At 36.2% G+C, this 17,919-nt stretch overlaps 1 protein-coding gene across 1 annotated transcript in view; it reads right to left on the bottom strand.

Moving 5' to 3' along the window:
• Positions 1-14,086: 14,086 nt before the first annotated feature.
• si:ch211-266g18.9 (transforming growth factor-beta receptor-associated protein 1) overlaps positions 14,087-17,919 on the bottom strand; it is a 22,656-nt gene continuing 18,823 nt past the window's right edge. Inside the window, exon 11 of the mRNA XM_056477232.1 lies at positions 14,087-14,492. Within this exon, the coding sequence (XP_056333207.1) occupies positions 14,346-14,492 (147 nt within the window). The 3' untranslated portion in view covers positions 14,087-14,345. The remainder of the gene's footprint in view (positions 14,493-17,919) is intronic.

Here is a 17,919-nt window from a genome sequence, read left to right as displayed (position 1 = left end):
AATAAGAAGAATGCCATTGACTTCCACAGTATTAATGGATACCAGCTACCAGCATTTAAAAAAATATCTTCTTTTGTGTTTAACTGAAGAAAGAAACTCATATAGGATTGGTGGATGGGTGATTAAATGATGATTTTAAGTTTTGGGTGAACTATTTCTTTAAAGTTAAATGCTAAAATGTAAGGCCAGATTTACTAACAGCTTGTACTAAACACTCTTTTTGCAATAAAAACTAGTGTCAGGATTTAATAAAGACATGTTACTTTGCAGGTATTTGGCAGCTGATATTTTATTCATTCATTTTTTTTCTGGCTTAGTCCCTTTATTAATCAGGGGTCGCCACAGTGGAATGAACCGCTAAAATATCCAGCAAATGTTTGCAGCGGATGCCTTTTCAGCCATACCCCAACACTGGGAAACACTCATACACTCTTGCTTTCACACACATACACTACGGCCAATTTAGCGTATTCAATTCACCTATAGCACATGTCTTTGGACTGTGGGGGAAACCGGAGCATGCGGAAGAAACCCACGCCAACACGGGGAGAACATGCAAACTCCACACAGAAATGGCAACTGATCCAGCCGAGGCTCGAACCAGCGACCTTCTTGCTGAGAGGCAATCGTGCTACACACTGCGCCACCATGACGTCTCGGATATTTTATATGCATTTTAAAGAATTTGTTTAATTTAGAATCCATTTAGACATAAATTTGCCAAAACTTGCACTTATTTGTAACATAAAATATATCAGATATTATTTTTTTAGATAGTAAGTTTGTAAATTTGTTATATACAATCATGAAAATATAGTATAATCATAATTTTAATAACGCAAACTATTTCATGTAACATTATTAAAATAACATTTTTAAAATATTCTTGAAAAACATTATTAAAACAAGGGAATGTCTTTAGGACTTAACTTGTACTTGACGGATGTTTTCACAATATTGATCGATAAACATTTTTTAAACATTAATAAAATGTGAAATAAATAAATTACACTCTGAGAACATGATTATAACATAAGACTGAAACATTATGAAAACATTTAGAATAATGCTAATACAACCAAAATAATAACTGTCACGATCACCAGCGATCTAGCATTTGCTAATCTTACAAATCTGCCACTTTAATGAACTACAGATCCCATCATGAACTACTCACACACCTGGCCCAGATTCCCCTTGATTGCAAACACACACTCATTTGAAGCTATCAGGACTAATCAGATGGACTATAAACACAGCACACACATTGTTGCTGTGTCTTGTAAACTGGGAGCAACTATAATTGTTATCCCTGCCATGTTTAGCTGTGTTTTAAACGTTGTTTCTTTGTTCATGTTGTTTTGCCGCCTATCCTGACCAGTCGCCTGATATTTTGACCATTCTTTCAATTAGCTATATGCTCTTGTCTGCTCCTGTTTTGACCATTGCCTGCCTGATTATTCTGACTAATAAAGCTGCAGGTAGTGGTGGGCAAAGTGAGGCTTCATGAAACACTGAAGCAGTTGAAGCAAATGTGGTGAAGATTCGAAATGTTCTGAAACCCATCTCTACAGTGACACCTAGTGGTCATTTTTTATGTGTTGCTCTGGAATAGCTTCAGCAAAGTAACGGGTAAGCAAATTGAGATATTAAACACCACGTTGTAGAGTTGAGACTTCAAGTGATTTAGTGAAGCGGTGAGAGTTCCTGACTAGCATGCAGAGATAATGGTTTCGAATCCAGGGTGCGACAGCTAAAGATGTTAGTTTTTAGATGCTTCTGTGTTTTGCTTTAACATTGGTCTGACATCTGAATAAACACGTTGTGAATAAATATGTCTTGCTTTGATCATAAAAAAGTAATATTTCTTAAAATACATCAAGTCATAATTTCAGAGTATTTGTACAAGTCGGTATTCAAACTCTGACCGACCTTGTCAGTCAAACAAAGATTCGCCAGGTCTCGAAACGCTTCTGAAACGACGATATTCAAAGTGACGGTGCTTTGAAACACTTTAGTCACTTGACCTGGGTGTTTCAAAAGACTTTAGTCAGATGACCTGGGTGTTTTAAATTACTTTAGTCATGTGACCTGGGTGTTTCAGACCATGCTTTGGTGTTTCGAAACATTTGCACTTAGGGATCTTGACACTGTGTCAAAACGTCAGTTTCACGTCAGCCATCCCTAGTGTTTTGACCTTTGTTTGTTTCTTTGTTCATGTTGTTTTGCTGCCTGTCCTGACCAGCCTGTAATTTTGACCATTCTTTGGATTACATATATGCTCCAGTTTGCTCCATTTTAACCATTGCCTGCCTGATTGTTATGATTAATAAAGCTGGTTGAATCCTCACCTCCATTATACCTCGACTCTTTACAATAACTTTAATACATTATCTAGAAAAACTGGACATTTTAAACATACTAAATACCTTCTGCAATAACATTTTAATAACTTACTGAGAACATTAGGAAACTATTTTAAGAACATTAATTTAATGTCGGTGGAACATTCTAATACCATTTTAAATAATTTTCTGTGAATATCAAAATATCAAGATGAGACTGAAAGATAACATTGAAAATGTATGAAACGGTTTTGTATAACACTATTAAAAGTAAAAATACATCTTAAATATGATGTTTTGAATTTGTGAACTTTTTTTTATATAGTTTAATGTGAAAATTAAGGCTGCATTTTAGAATCTAAAATTGTTTATTGAGTCAACATGTACAGTATTAGCACTGTAATTTTTTGGTATTTATATGTACCAAACAAATAGTTTTGACCACTGCTCGTGCTGAACTTCATTTTTACTTGTTTTATGTATATATGTGTATATATATATATATATATATATATATATATATATATATATATATATATATATATATATATATATATATATATATACACACACATGTGTGTGTATATGTATATGTATAACATTGTGTTCAGCAAACCACAGAGATATGAACAGAACCGTCATTTATGTCTACTGTTACACCCTTTTTTTCCCTTTGTAGTTTTTCGCATGCAAAAAAATCACAAAAAGTCACCACTTAATTTAAACACCAATAAAACTCAACCATGAAACATGAAACCGATTCCATTTTGAATTGTGAAATGCAGGTTACATTTCCAAATCATTTAGAAATGCCAGTTGAAGCAAAAATGTTGTGAAGTAAACATCAGCGTTTTAGATGTCTGACTTTATATTTAGAAGCACGAGAGGAACGTGTTTTTGTTTTGTTTCGCACTCTTTTTCCTCTGTCTGTGGCATAGATATTTATAAAGAGGGACCAATGCCTGGTTCTCTACCACAGTTTGTTCTCTAACTGTTGATTTTTTTTTTTTTTTTTTTTTTTTGCATCCATCCTGTTTTCTCATGTGTAAAATGACCATCTGTGCAGAAGCCTTTAAAGATCCCGGGCTTCTCTCCAGAGGACGTGCTGACTGGTCATGTAAGCAAGTATCTACACCAGATTGCTTTATTATTTGAGTGCTGGTGAGCATAAACAACACCTGAGATGAAGCTTGTTTAAATCAAACCTACTAAAACTGCTGCAAGCTTGTGGGTTTGGAATCTCCTGAAATGTCAAAACATTGAAAGCCCCGAGAGAGGCAGCTATCAACGGAGGGAGGGATCCTAAAGTAAACTCACAGTCCCACCCAAATGACCATCAGCCCGGCCCTGTACATAAGTGGACAGCTTTAACTGGGGCCAGAATGAGTCACTGTTGCTGTGGTCAACACATAAATACAGTGCATATAGAATATTATGCACTCTTTATTTGAACATGAAAACATATGCACGTTTAAAGGGTAATCACTTTGTTTGCCGTAATGCACAGTTGCACACACTTTTGTGGCAAGCAAAGTATGGTGAATAATATACAATCTGGTTTCGTTTGTGCTTTTAAATAGTTTATTTTTTTTAATTGTTATATCGTTTATTTTTTTTTAAATCACAATTAAGCACATTCTTGTCTTCACTACAATGTAATAAAACACAAAAAAAGTGGTATTTGACCTTTAAATTCACAAAGCATGATTCAATTTTGAATTGTTGCTGAATCATAGTTTTGTAAAAGAAACGTATTTCTTTCTTTCCTTTTTATCCTTTTTAAGTGCTACAACATAGTGGACATCCCCTTTAATACTCAGTAAGCATGTCCAGCATCATATTTTTAACTTCAGTTGATGTGTGATGTAGCTGTGTAAATAAAAACATCTCTGAATATAATACGCTCAAAGTTCAATGCAAAGGGAGACATTGGCTTTTACAGAGTTAGCTTAGCAAAGCCTGAAGCAAACAACGATTGGGGACCACAAAAAATGCATCTGGGTTAGTGAGATCACAAGAGCTTCTAGTTACGCGCATTTACCATACGCATGTACCCTGTGCAGCAAAATAGCGTGGCCAGAGGCGCTGTAATGTTATAGCAGAGAAAGCTATAATGCTGTCCAAACGCTGCTATTTTCACAGAGCTTCTTCTGTTTCTGTATTTGGGCTTCCAAAGGACATGACACAAAGAGAGAAGGGCTTACAGTTTAATTTTAATTATGTTCCAGAGAATTATAAAAAAGATATAGCTAGCATTTAACAAAGGACAGCTTCCAGAATATCTCCCAGCTCAGTGCTGGATTTAGCTAAAAACTCCTCAAAGGAGCAGCTCTAACCATAATAGACAAAGCTGTGGATTATGCCTGTACAACCTGTAGGTATTTTTATTTGTCAATTTATCTATGACATCCATAGGTTCTAGTGTTAATGGTATGTTGTAGCGAGGATGTAAACAAGGATTTAAACAATGGGAAATGCTGATTGGCACCGCTAACAATTTAGCTTCAAATTCATATTTATCCGTCAAACTCATGTAAACAGCCGCAATCTTCAGCAGAGCATGCAGTGTCTCTATGCAGCCGCTTTCCATCCGTTCTACATCTCAAATAACAAACTGGCAAAAGATATGTGAGCGTTTTATATTATCTACACATGCTAATTCCAAGTATATGTGAAAGACATTTATTTTAGAGAGCAAGCATGAGGTTCAGCTTTGTCCTCTGTGTCATTTTCTGACTGATTCAGGCACAAACTGATACGGCTAAAAGCTTCTTTGACTGACTGTTTACACAGCGCAAAAGCGCACGCTATAAGGTCATGACGCTTTTCCTGATGATTTGGAGCTTATCTGCGAATCACAGCACAATATGTTAGCTGACCAATCAGAGTCTCTTGAGGGTGGGCCTTTCAGAGGAACTAGGAAATATGACAGCCGTTTTCATGTTAGCTGAGTAGCTGTATATAATATAATCACAGTAAGATATATGAAAGAACAACATGATTTTCTACAAATGAAGCATGAGCACACATTGCTTTGCATCTTATAAACACAACCAAGCCTTAAAAATACACTCTGGACCCCCCCTTTAAGATTTGATCAAACATGTAAATGAGGCTTGCCTATAGTAACATCCCAGAGTACCCTACCAACCCTAGCAACTTCCTAGCAACACATTAGCAACAACCTAACAATCTAGCTACAGAACAATACAGTCTGTTGAGTACGAGCAAGTGTTGGTGGCGCTTTCTGTGCTTTCTGCATTTGAGGCATATATTTGAGGTATTTATTTAGGCATATAGTACATTTATTTATTTGTTAGTTCATTTATGCATTTTTAGTTGTATATTAATTTAACCAAGACAAATTTTCTTGAGATTCGTCCTTATTGGGTGGATAATATTAAAAAACACATTATGCTTTAAAATGCATTGCTGTGGCTGATGAATAATGCTTATAGAGGTCATTAATAAACTATTAAAATGATTTTTGCTGCTTGTTCAAACTACTTATTTAAAATAAGCAGAATCAACACATTTCTCTACTTTTTTGGGACAACTTAATAATTTTATATTCAATCCACTTAAATTTGTAAAAACAACTAAAGGGCAGCTATGATGAAAATGATCTTTTGTAAGCAGTTTTAAACAGAACTGTGTGTAGGTATAGTGTGTCCATAGTGTGTCATAGTGTGGTGATATAAACACAATAAGTCTCATTTTTTAATTTCCTGACATTTAAATAGGATCCAAATCTTTCCCATTCTCAGGCCGACCGCAACGTGACGTAGGAATGAAGTTTACCCCCCACCGAATTGATTGACAGCCGTGTATTAACATGTCTCCATAATACCTTGTATACTCATCAACAAAACAGGACGTGCACAAAGCAACAGCTCTCTGTGGTCATCAATCATCATCAATTGTGATCAAGAATAAGTTTTACAAGTTTAAAACGTTTTTAAAATGGTGCATGTTTGTAATGAATTACAGCGATTTTACCGCCTTTATTTTATCCCCACAGCTGCATGTCAGTACAATTATAAAAGAAGACGCTTCAGTCCCGGTTTGTGGATGTTAAATCAGATTTATTTTGTACATTAAGATAATAGAGATCCATACAGCAGTGGATATTAATGTGTATCCTGTCACATTTGCCGTGCAAAAACAGAGCAAAGTTAAACGCGGTGTGTGTACATGAACTTTGTAACGACATTGTGTGTGACTCATCGTTGTAGAAAGACTTGAATTAATTCTTCAACAAATACATCAAATAATTATTGCTAAAGTTCTTACTGTAGTATTTCTCACAAACGTTACATGAGATCTGCTTCCTTCATGTCTGCCATTAGCCCCTTTAACACACACAGACTTTTCCGGAAAGGTCTGTATGTGTGAACAGGCCCTTTTTGAAAATACTGGTAAATTCATTCTGGAAATTTTGCCAGAAAGAGAAGTTGTAACATAGTAATTTGCCATAATTCTGCGCTGTGTGAACGCAGAAGGAAGATTGCTGGAAAGAGTGCATTCATGCTTGGAACACGCTGACGTGAGACGTCTACTCCAGCCAATCAGAACATTCAGACACATTCACATCTGCACGGTTTATGAAAATAAAAGCCTTTGGATACGATTCCAGACACATTTAGCTGCTAGATGTTCATCAGATAACATTTCTGTTCCTTCTTAATGCCAACTGTGGAAAAAAGTTATCGATAAAATGCTTATGATAAGCTGTTGTTTGTTTACCTTCAAGCTCTGACGCGTGTGCACGTAAAGCAGCCGGTGAGCGCCAGCACACACACATATTATGAACATCTTGACATGCGAAAGTGTTCCTTTATATGTTTTCATCGAAGTTGTTCACAATACTCCATTCACTGAGTTTGTAAAGTGAAATGTTTGCAAATACAAGCGCAGCCGTTTAGAGCTCATTTCTGATTAATGATGTCAGAACTTACCAGTATTCTGGAATGGATGTGTGAATGGTCTTTTCTGGAAAAATTCTGGAATGTCCGTGCCTGTGTGAACAGCACTTTTTTTTTGATTTACCGGTAAAGTCGTTCCGGAAATTTTCCGGATATTTACCGGTATCACTGTGTGAAAGGGGCTATTGTGCTGTTTATCTGACTCAGCCGGAGATTGAGGCATACTCTGACATAGAGGTGTGAACCTACACTGGTCTCATGGTCCGGTTACGATTATCATTTCATCGATTTGGTTCAATTCGATATCTCTGTGCATCACGGTGCATTGACGATGCTTTCCATACACAGTTTTATTTTCTTCACAGCACAACAATTCTTGTATTAAAATGTATAAATATATTTGTTTATATACTATATTTCAAGAGTTCACACTTAGCTGATAATCAATAAAGTGTATTGGGCATGCTGTCCCGGGAGAGAGCCCTGAGCTCGTAATATCCTCGAGCCCGGGGCTCCCTCCCGTTAGAAGGGCGAGAGCGGAGTTCGAGCTCAGGTAGGTCTCGGACTCCCCTGCTTGTCGCCGCGTGAGAAGTGTAAACTAGTGTTGTTTTAGGTGATAATTTGGTTTAGTCGATTGGCTATACTTTGTTTTTGGACGGTGGGAGGAAACCGGGAGACCCGGGGGAAACCCACGCGAACACGGGGAGAACATGAAACTCTGCACAGAAACACCAACCAGCCCTATAGGAGGTTGGACCAGCGGTGTTCTTGCTGTGAGGCAACAGTGCTAGCCACTGGGCCACCGTGTCGCCCTATCGGGAAAAAGGGGGAGGAAGTAGGGGTGGAAGGGGGGGAAGCTTCAAGACGAAGATAACTGGAGTGAAAAACTCGTTATTTATAATGCTTCCGTAGTCATCTAATGGGTCAGATTACGGAGCTAATGAGGAGCCAGCCGTGTTGATCATAAGCACATGATCCTCTCGAAATTAGTTTATAAATAAACCACACGTAATACAATTATGTCCTTTAATACAAGCAGTCAGATATATAAACTGTACCTTTAAAAACTGCACAAACAAAGAGTATTTATAGCAAATAAACAAACGTAAATATCCCGCTGAGTCCTGTCAAGCAAGTTCTTACTTCCCTATGATTGATCACGCGCTAAACAAAAAGGGCTGCAAATGGTTCTAACGATCTGGCGCTGTTCACCAATGACTGACACTGATAAACAGCACCGGCGATCACAGCTGATCCATGATAGACGCGATGGAGAAAAACTCACTCTGCAGACACGCGCTTGTGTTTGTATCCAGAAGTATCGCTGTAACAGCCGAGAGGAGAGGAAAAGTCACACCAGCAGGTCAAAGGGTCCACAGTGAGAGAGAGAAAGAGAGAAATAGAGTTTACTTTCATTCTCTCAATCGCAGTAAAATCTGGGGCTTCTGCTGTAAGTGTCAGTGAAAGACTGTCCAGCAAACACACGCGCAGTTAAATTGTGCACAGTTTTAATTCTGCATTTTTAAGTAGTTGGAGTGTTTTAAATACTCACGCTCGCCTCCCTCACCATAGTAAGCTATGGCGACATAGCGCATATGAGATAAATTACGTCAGTACATAATAACCGGTTATGATTATTACTGAACCGATACAGAATTGTCCGCATCTGCATCGCAGTGCACCGAAGAAACAATTCATTTTGACACCCCTACTCTAACAGGCATGTGTGAACGTTGGGTGGGGACAACTAGCATTAAAGGCACAGGCAACAAATCAGCTACATTGTGTTCAGAGCAGAACATCCAGTATTCTGAAAGCTATAATAAATAATCTGATGGGTGTTTTGAGCTGAAACTTTACAGACACATTCTGGAGACACAAAAGACTTAAATCTTGAAAACGGGGTAAAATAGGTGCCCTTTAAGCTTACTTAATCGACTTGTCTTGGCACAACATGAAGAAATTGCATGGAACCCAGAAATTCTTTACAGTTTGTATAGATTCAGATAGATAGTTTAACATGTCAATGCTTTGTTTGGCTATGTTTACACAAGACAGACAACAAAAAAGAAAAAAGCTGCTAAAAACAGGTTTCAAAGTGCAGTTTCCTTTGTATATTGTTATTTGCAAGGGTGTCACAGTGGCTCAGTGGGTAGCACGATCGCCTCACAGGCTTGGGCGGTATCCAGATTTTGATATCGTAAAACCTCCTGCCTATACTTTACCTCGGTATACGGTATTACCGTGCATAATAAAAAATTATGATGTAAGGCTCAGACAGCGTCACCAAACTGTTGGGTTGAGCCTAAACCATTCAGAAAATGAACACCGCATATGCGACCTTAGGTTAACGGTCACCTGTTTGCACACAGCACCACTCTCTCTCTCATTCACACACATGCACACAAACACACATAGACAGCACCAAGCCAGCGACGCACAGCATCACGCTCTCTCTCATTTACACACATACCCACACACACACATAGACAGCACCAAACAAGTGAAACACAGTATCTAGCTCTCTCTCATTCACACACATATACTCACACACACATAAACAGCATCCACGTGGATGTGCACGTGCTCACTCGCTCGGGAGCAATAGACCGCCCGCTCCCGTTCAAATTACACCACAGTTGCTCCCGTGCTTTATTCGGAAATTTATTCCCACACCGCAAGAAATCTGGTCGGGTCCCACGGCTCCCGCGGTACAGCAGCGGGAATGCAGACCTCTAGTTTGTATTTACCACGTCTCCCTTCTCGTTCGGTCAACTCGCCATCTTATCTCACCTCTCTCTCTCCTCCACGCTGTCCCGTGATGACAATCACGCATAGACATTTTTAGGCATTAAATAAATAATATTTAATGTTTAATACTTGTTTCCTATTTAAGCACATTGTTTTTATGACTGTACAATGGTATAGAAACTGATACCGTTGCTATTTTTAGATCCTGTGGTATACCTTATTACCGTATTACCAGCCAAGCCTACCTCACAGCAAGAAGGTTGCTGATTCGAGCCTGGTTGCAGCTGGAAGGGTATCTGCTGCCTAAAACATATGCTGGATAAGTTAGCGGTTCATTCCGCTGTGGCGACCCCTGATTAATAAAGAGACTAAGCTGAAAAGAAAATGAATGTTATTTGCAAACACACCCTTACTATGAAAGTTCACCACAATTGTTAATTTGCTGAATGCGATAAGAGATTAAAGATTATGCTTTAATAATGTTAACAAACCAATCGTTTCACTTTAAAAGACATCAATACATCTTCAGGAAAGCCAAAACATTCATTTTAATTAGCATGTATATGTTTTTTCGACTCTCAAAGTGACAAATATGTTTTTCTCTAAGAAACGGAAGCAGAAGACAGTTATTCACGTTGACATTTCACACTCAGTTTGATATATAAAACGCTTCACGTGCATAACATATTTGAGGTGTTTTTTTCCGATTTATTTTTTCATGTCCACAAACTAAACAGTCTGGTCTGAGAATTTGTCCACATAAGGTGGCTTGTCTGGAGAGCAGCACGTCCTGAAGTGGTTGTACAGCCTGGGTTTGTCAGGCTGCCAGTAGAGCACCATGCCTGGGTTATAAGCAGACAGAGCTCAGCCAACCCAGTCCAGTGGGTGTAAAAGACATGTCGGCTTGTTTATAGTATAGTTTGTCCTTTGGCACCCATGTCAAGGCCTATAGTATGCAAAGGACATTTCAGCCAAGTCAGAAGACATACGGCCTCAATGAATCTATATGAAGCATGAATGAGCATGGTTGAAAGGAATAGTTTATTGTAATTTGTATTGGCATGCCTAGGCTTTGACTTGTACTTGAACTTATTTTTGTCTGCTATTTGCAAGCAGTTGGAAGGACATCATGTTTATTGAAATGCAAACCGAAAAGGATGGATGATTGTTCATTTTAAATGGCTTTGTTTTTTTTGTGTGCAAAAGAATAAACACACTCTTATTTACAAAAATAAACTTCCTTTGGGTAGACCTGTGCACATTTTGACAGCTAGTTCAACAATATGTATGTAATGACTGAAGTAATGAAATGAGGACTCTTAGTTTTATATGGAATGACTATTCAGCATTCACAAGTTTAGTTAATTTTGACTGACATGACATTAGTGAATGATAATGTTATAAAACAGCAGAGAGTTGTATGAAAGCAGTTGGTGCATGTCCAAAAGCATTTGCAATTTGTAGGAAGGAATGAGAAACCGCTACTATGATGTGCACAAATGACTAATTGTTTTGAGAAATGCATTAACTGTTGTACAAATGTAAATAGTGTCGTGAGAAATGCACCAAAGCCACTGAGAAAACTGTAATCTACTCAAAGAATCCTGAAAAATATATCTGTTTCCATTAAAAACACACACAATTGTTTTTAAAAACTGTTAATGATTAGATAGAAATATGTTTTGAGCACCAAATTATATCATTATGGAATGATTTCTAATAATGGCTGCAAAAATGCAGCTTTTCAGCACAGGATTTTTTTTCATAATTTTTTTTTTTTTTAGAAATTACTGAAATGTCTGACTGTCAGTCAGTCAGTCAGTCAAATAAATGCAGCCACTATGAGCACAGGTGACTGAACATTTTAGACAGAATCTAAATGAATGAAAATTAAAAAACTTAAATTATTTTATTTATTAGTTGTGGGTTTGAGTTAAAAGTTAATATTTATTTGATTCTATAATGTTCTGTTTTTGTCATTTAGAGATTATTTATGGTATATAATAGAATAACGTACACTGAAAAAAATTATTCAAAGATGATTCCTTGGATTTACTCAATTTTTTTATGTTAAGAGGTTGTAAACAATTTATTTAGGCTGAATTTAAACAAACAAATTATGTTGAACATTGCTCAATTTAATTTGTTTGTTTAAATTCAACACAAATAAATTGTTTACAACAGTTTTGCCTGCAACACTTTTTTCAGTGTAGAAGCTTGTGATTCATAATGTTTTATGCTTTCATATTAATGTCATCAAATTGCATTGCAACTTGACAACTTTTGGTGCTTGAACTTATTTTTGTCTGTTATTTGCAAGCAGTTGGACATCATGTTATTGATATGCAAACCCAAAAAGGACAAATGATTGTTCATTTTAAATGGCTTTTTTGATCTACTCAAAGTATCCTGAAAAAATAAATAAATAAATAAACGGTTTTAAAACTGTTAATTATTAGATAAAAATGTTTTTCAAGCCCCAAATTATAACATTACAGAATGGTTTCTTTTCTAATAGTGACTGCAAAAATTCAGCTTTGCATCACAGTAAATTATTATTATTATTATTATTATTATTTTATTTTTATTTTTTAGAAATGACTAAAAACTATTTTTTTTATTTATTATTTTTTAAAATAAAAGCAGCCACGATGAGCATAATCTAGTGAGAATCTAAATGAATGACAATAAAAAAAGCTATTGACATTTTATTATTATTGTATTTATTAGTTGTAGGTTTGAGTAAAATGTTAATATTTATTTGATATTATAATGTTTTGTTTTTTCTAAATTTCATATAAAATGTTTTAATTTAGAGATTATTTATGGTCAGAATAACAAATAAGCTTGTGAAAGAAATGTGTTATGCGACAAACAAACGAACATACTGTGACCCTTTGTTAATGGAGAGGAAGTTGAACAGGTGAGTTCTTTTAAATACTTTCAATTTTCTTTTAAAAATGTTTTTACAAAGGCCCAGCAGCGGTTGGGTTTGTTGAGAAAACTGAAAGGTTTTGATATTGAGGAGGACATTTTGACAGCCACTTAATAAATAATAAATCACTTATTGAATCTGTCCTTTTAATATTGTAGACTGGTTTAACTCGAAAAGAAAAACCTCTACTATTGTGGGAGTTACTTCCGTTTGGCAGACAGTAAAGTCCCTTTAGCAAAAAAGGCTAAGTACAAGAAGACATTTATTCCCACTGCCATTGTTTTTTTTTAAATGGGGTCTTAAAATAATAATGTTTTTATGTTTTGCTGTTGTGTGTGAGCCTCTGTCTACAATTTTCCAACCTCTGCGGGGATGGACAATAAAGTTTATTCAATTCAATTGAATTCATTGATGTTTTATGCGTTCGTATTAATGCCTTCAAATTGCATTGTAAATTGACAGCTTTTGATGCTGAAAAGTTTAACAAAGTGATGTTTATTGACATTTTCAGTAGTTTGAAAGATTGTCAATGTTGGTCATGTAAATTACAGATCAAAACCGTGTACAGTTGAATTCAGAATTATAAGGCTTTCTGAATTATTAACCCCTTTTATTTGTTTCCTCAATTTCTGTTTAACAGAAAGAAGATTTTTTTCAACACATTTCCAAGCAATCATTTTAACAACAAATTTCTAATAACTAATTTCTTTTAGCTTTGCCATGATGACAGTACATGATATTTTACAAAATTTTTTTTAAGACACTAGTATTCAGCCTTAAGTGCAATAAAAAAGGCTTAACTAGATTAATTAGGTTTAGGTTAATTAGGTTAAGTGCTTTTTACGTAGAAAATCGAAAAAAATGGCTTAAGGGGGCTAAAAATTTAGACCTTTAAATGGGTTAAAACATAAATAAAAACTGCTTTTATTCTAGGCAAAATAAACCAAATAAGACTTTCTGCAGAAGAAAAAATATGATCGAAATACTGTAAAAATTTCTTTGCTCCATTAAATATCACTTGAGAAATATTTGAAAAAGAATAAATATTTTACTAATTTTGACTTTATATTAGACATTAAACTATTTTATTATTTATTAAAAATAATAATTCCTGCACTATAAATGCCTTTTGGATTTTGTCATCTCTCTAACATACAGAGTAACATGTGCAGTATCATCGCAGCTATATGTGGATAAGTGTACTGTCAGCATCTGTGTGTGCAGTTGTTGTGGGTTTCCTTCTGGTGTTTGTGGCTCAGCTTAGCATGTGTCACATACTCTCAGCAATTTGTCATAGTAATTGCCCTAACTGTCCACGTAATTACTGTCTTTATTGTAAACAGCAGCGGAGTAAATGTGAACAGGTGTGAATAATAGTGTCTCTGGTGTTCAGTGGCTGCTTTCACCATTATGACAGGTTATGTGTGTCAGCTCTCCTGTCGGCCTGCGCAGGAACTCGGCTCCTGTAAGACGTTTCTGGCATGAATGGCAAACACATCCTCTGTCAACTTGGATTTTTTCATGTGTTGCTGCCATCTGGGTGCATAAAGAATAATATTAAGCATTACTGTTTGGCTTAGCAAGTATTTTTGGATGTTAAAAATGGCTTTATTTATAGCATGTCTCAGCCAGGCTACATATAAAGTTATAGTGTAAAAACACACAATAAATCACATTATTACTCATAATTTCCTTATATTTATACAATCACTGGCCACTTTATTAGGTCCAACTTCTCAGTAACGCAAATTTCTAATCAGTCAATCACATGGCAGCAACCAAATGCATTTAGGCATGTAGACATGGTCAAGACGATCTGCTGCAGTTCAAACCGAGCATCAGCATGGGGAAGAAAGCTGATTTAAGTGACTTTGAACATGGTATGGTAGTTGGTGCCAGATGGGCTGGTCTGAGTATTTCAGAAACTGCTAATTTACTGGGATTTTCTTGCACAACCATCTCTAGGGTTTACAGAGAATGGTCTGAAAAAGAGAAAATACACAGTGAGCGGTGTTTCTGTGGGCACAAATGCCTTGTTGATGCCAGAGGAAAATGGCCAGACTTGTTCGAGCTGATAGAAAGGCAACAGCAGGGGTGTAGCAACCGGGGGGGGACGGGGGGGATGCGTCCTCCTCACTTTTAGAGACAAACCATTTAGAAACAGGTGATTATTAATTATATGAATGTATGATCTCATACAGCCGTCCCCCCACTTTTAAAATGTCTGTTACGCCCCTGGGCAACAGCAACTCAAAAAAACACTCATTACAACCAATGTGTGCAGAAGAGCATCTCTGAACACACAACACGTCCAACCTTGAGGCGGATGGGCTACAAGCAGCAGAAGACCACACCAGGTGCCACTCCTGTCAGCTAAGATCAGGAAACTGAGGCAACAATTCACACAGGCTCACCAAAATTGGACAATGGAAGATTGGAAAAACGTTACCTGGTCTGATGAGTCTCGATTTCTGCTGTGACATTCGGATGGAAGGGTCAGAATTTGGCGTCAATAACATGAAAGCATGGATCCATCTTGCCTTGTAACAACGGTTCAGGCTGCTGGTGGGGGTGTAATGGTGTGGGGGATATTTTGTTGGCACACTTTGGGCCCATTAGTACCAATTGAGCATCGTGTCAACGCCACAGTCTACCTGAGTATTATTGCTGACCATGTCCATCCCTTTATAACCACAGTGGTAGCCATTTTCTGATGGCTACTTCCAGCAGGATAACACACCATGTCATAATGCGCGAATCATCTCAGACTGGTTTATTGGACATGACAGTGAGTTCACTGTACTCAAATGGCCTGCACAGTCACCAGATCTCAATCCAATTGAGCACCTTTGGGATGTGGTGGAGAGGGAGATTTCGCATCATGGATGTGCAGCTGACAAATCTGCAGCAACTGTGTGATACTATCATGTCAATATGGACCCAAATCTCTGAGGAAATATTTCAGTACCTTGTTAAATCTATGCCATGAAGGATTAAGTCAGTTCTGAAGGCAAAATGAGGTCCAACCTGTTACTAGTAAGGTGTACCTAATAAAGTGGCCAGTAAATGTACTTTTGCATTGTTGCTTTATGGGACGTTATCTCTGCTTTGACAACTTGAACTGAAAGGCTAAACAAATTGAATGGCTGGAGTTGAAAATTGAAAAAGTTGAAAAAGCAAAGTAAAAATTTCGGTTTCTTCCACCTGGGTGCTTAAACAATAAATTAAGCATTGCTGTTTGGCTTAGTGGGTATTTTTACATTTTAAAAATGGCTTAATTTATAGCACGTCTCAACCAGGCTATATAAAATATACAGTAGATCACATTATTCCTTAGCTCATAATTTCCTTATATTTATACTTTTGCATGAGGGCTGCACAATATTGGAAAAATCTAACATTGCCGTAATTTTTTATTCTGCGATTTATATATTGCGATATGAATACAATTGCACTAGATACAGTGTTGAAAAACTATTTGGAAAGAATTGATCATTTTAGATTGATTGGGATGATTCTGTAGGGGAGTGCGTATAAATAAAATATAAGACACACTATAATCTAGAAGCATGGATAAGTTCAATAAAGTAAAAGATACAAATTATTTTATTGTTTTTCGAGGAGTCGAACTGTATTCAGGTATACAGTAACTGAACAATCAAATGTAAAATAATACTTCATAATCTTTGTTTTCTAAACAATTCATTAGAATGTATCGTTATTAATTTGTCAAAGTTAAAACGAGTTCAATTTCTTAAGCCTGAATGCTTTTAAAATCTTCACAGTCACAGGCCTCAAAAAACACTTGCGAAATGATTTATCATAATCCAGACTCTTAACATTGCGTATACTCGCGATGTGACTATTGCGAATGATCACATTGAGATATCGATGCTGAAATGATATATTGTGCAGCCCTACTTTGCATTATGACTTGGTAATCTCTGTTCTGACAACTTGACTTTAGATGACTTTGGTAGTTTAAAACAATAGATTGTCATAGGTTGACAGGAAAATTATGATTCAAAGAGAGTTAAGAACTGCAATACTTTTGCATTTGAAGGATTTATTCATATATTTATTATCTTTTATATAGTATATTGTTTCATGCAATTAAAATGCCAACTGAGTTACTTTTGTACTGAAAAACTTGCATCTGGGAGCATAAATAATAATATTAAGCATTGCTGTTTGGGTTAGTGAGTATTATTGCATATTAAAATGGCTTCATAGCACGACTTTACCAGAAATGTCTGTGTCATAGAGTTATATATTTAAATATACATTAAATAACGTTTGCCCTTAGCTCATGATTCATAGGTGTACTCCTTACATTTATACTTTAGCAAATTTGCGTTATGGGACAATAATCTCTACTGTGACAACTTGAACTGAAATGCTAATCAAAGTGACTTTAGATGACTTTGGTAGTTTAAAACAATACATTGTCATGGTTGGTCAGGAAAATAATGATTCAGAGAGAAAGTTAAGAGCTCCAATACTTAGGCTCCAAAACATGCATCTGGGAGCCTAAATAATAATATAAAGCATTTCTGTTTGGGTTAATGAGTATTTTTGCATGTTAAAATGGCTTTATTTAAAGCACGTCTCAACCAGAAATGTCTGTGTCATAGAGTTATATATTTGAATATACATTAGATCACATTTCCCCTTAGCTCATGATTCATGGTTGTCCTTATATTTATACTTTATTTATTGTGGGACATTAATCTCAACTCTCACATCTTGAACTGAAACAAAGTGACTTCCAATGACATTTGTTTAGTTTGAAACTATATATTGTCATGCAAATTACAGTCCAAAATTCAGTCTATGAGCTGCGAGTACTTGATTTATTCCGACATTATTTATTATATTGTTTCAAACTACCAAAAAAGTAAATTAATGTCACTGCAAAGTTAAACTTTCAGAGCATAAAGAATAACATTACTCATTGCAATTT

Source organism: Danio aesculapii, chromosome 17, assembly GCF_903798145.1.
Source record: "Danio aesculapii chromosome 17, fDanAes4.1, whole genome shotgun sequence".
Taxonomy (NCBI): Eukaryota; Metazoa; Chordata; class Actinopteri; order Cypriniformes; family Danionidae; genus Danio; species Danio aesculapii.
Note: the sequence above shows the minus strand (reverse complement) of the source record. Positions and strands in the feature narration are given on the sequence as shown.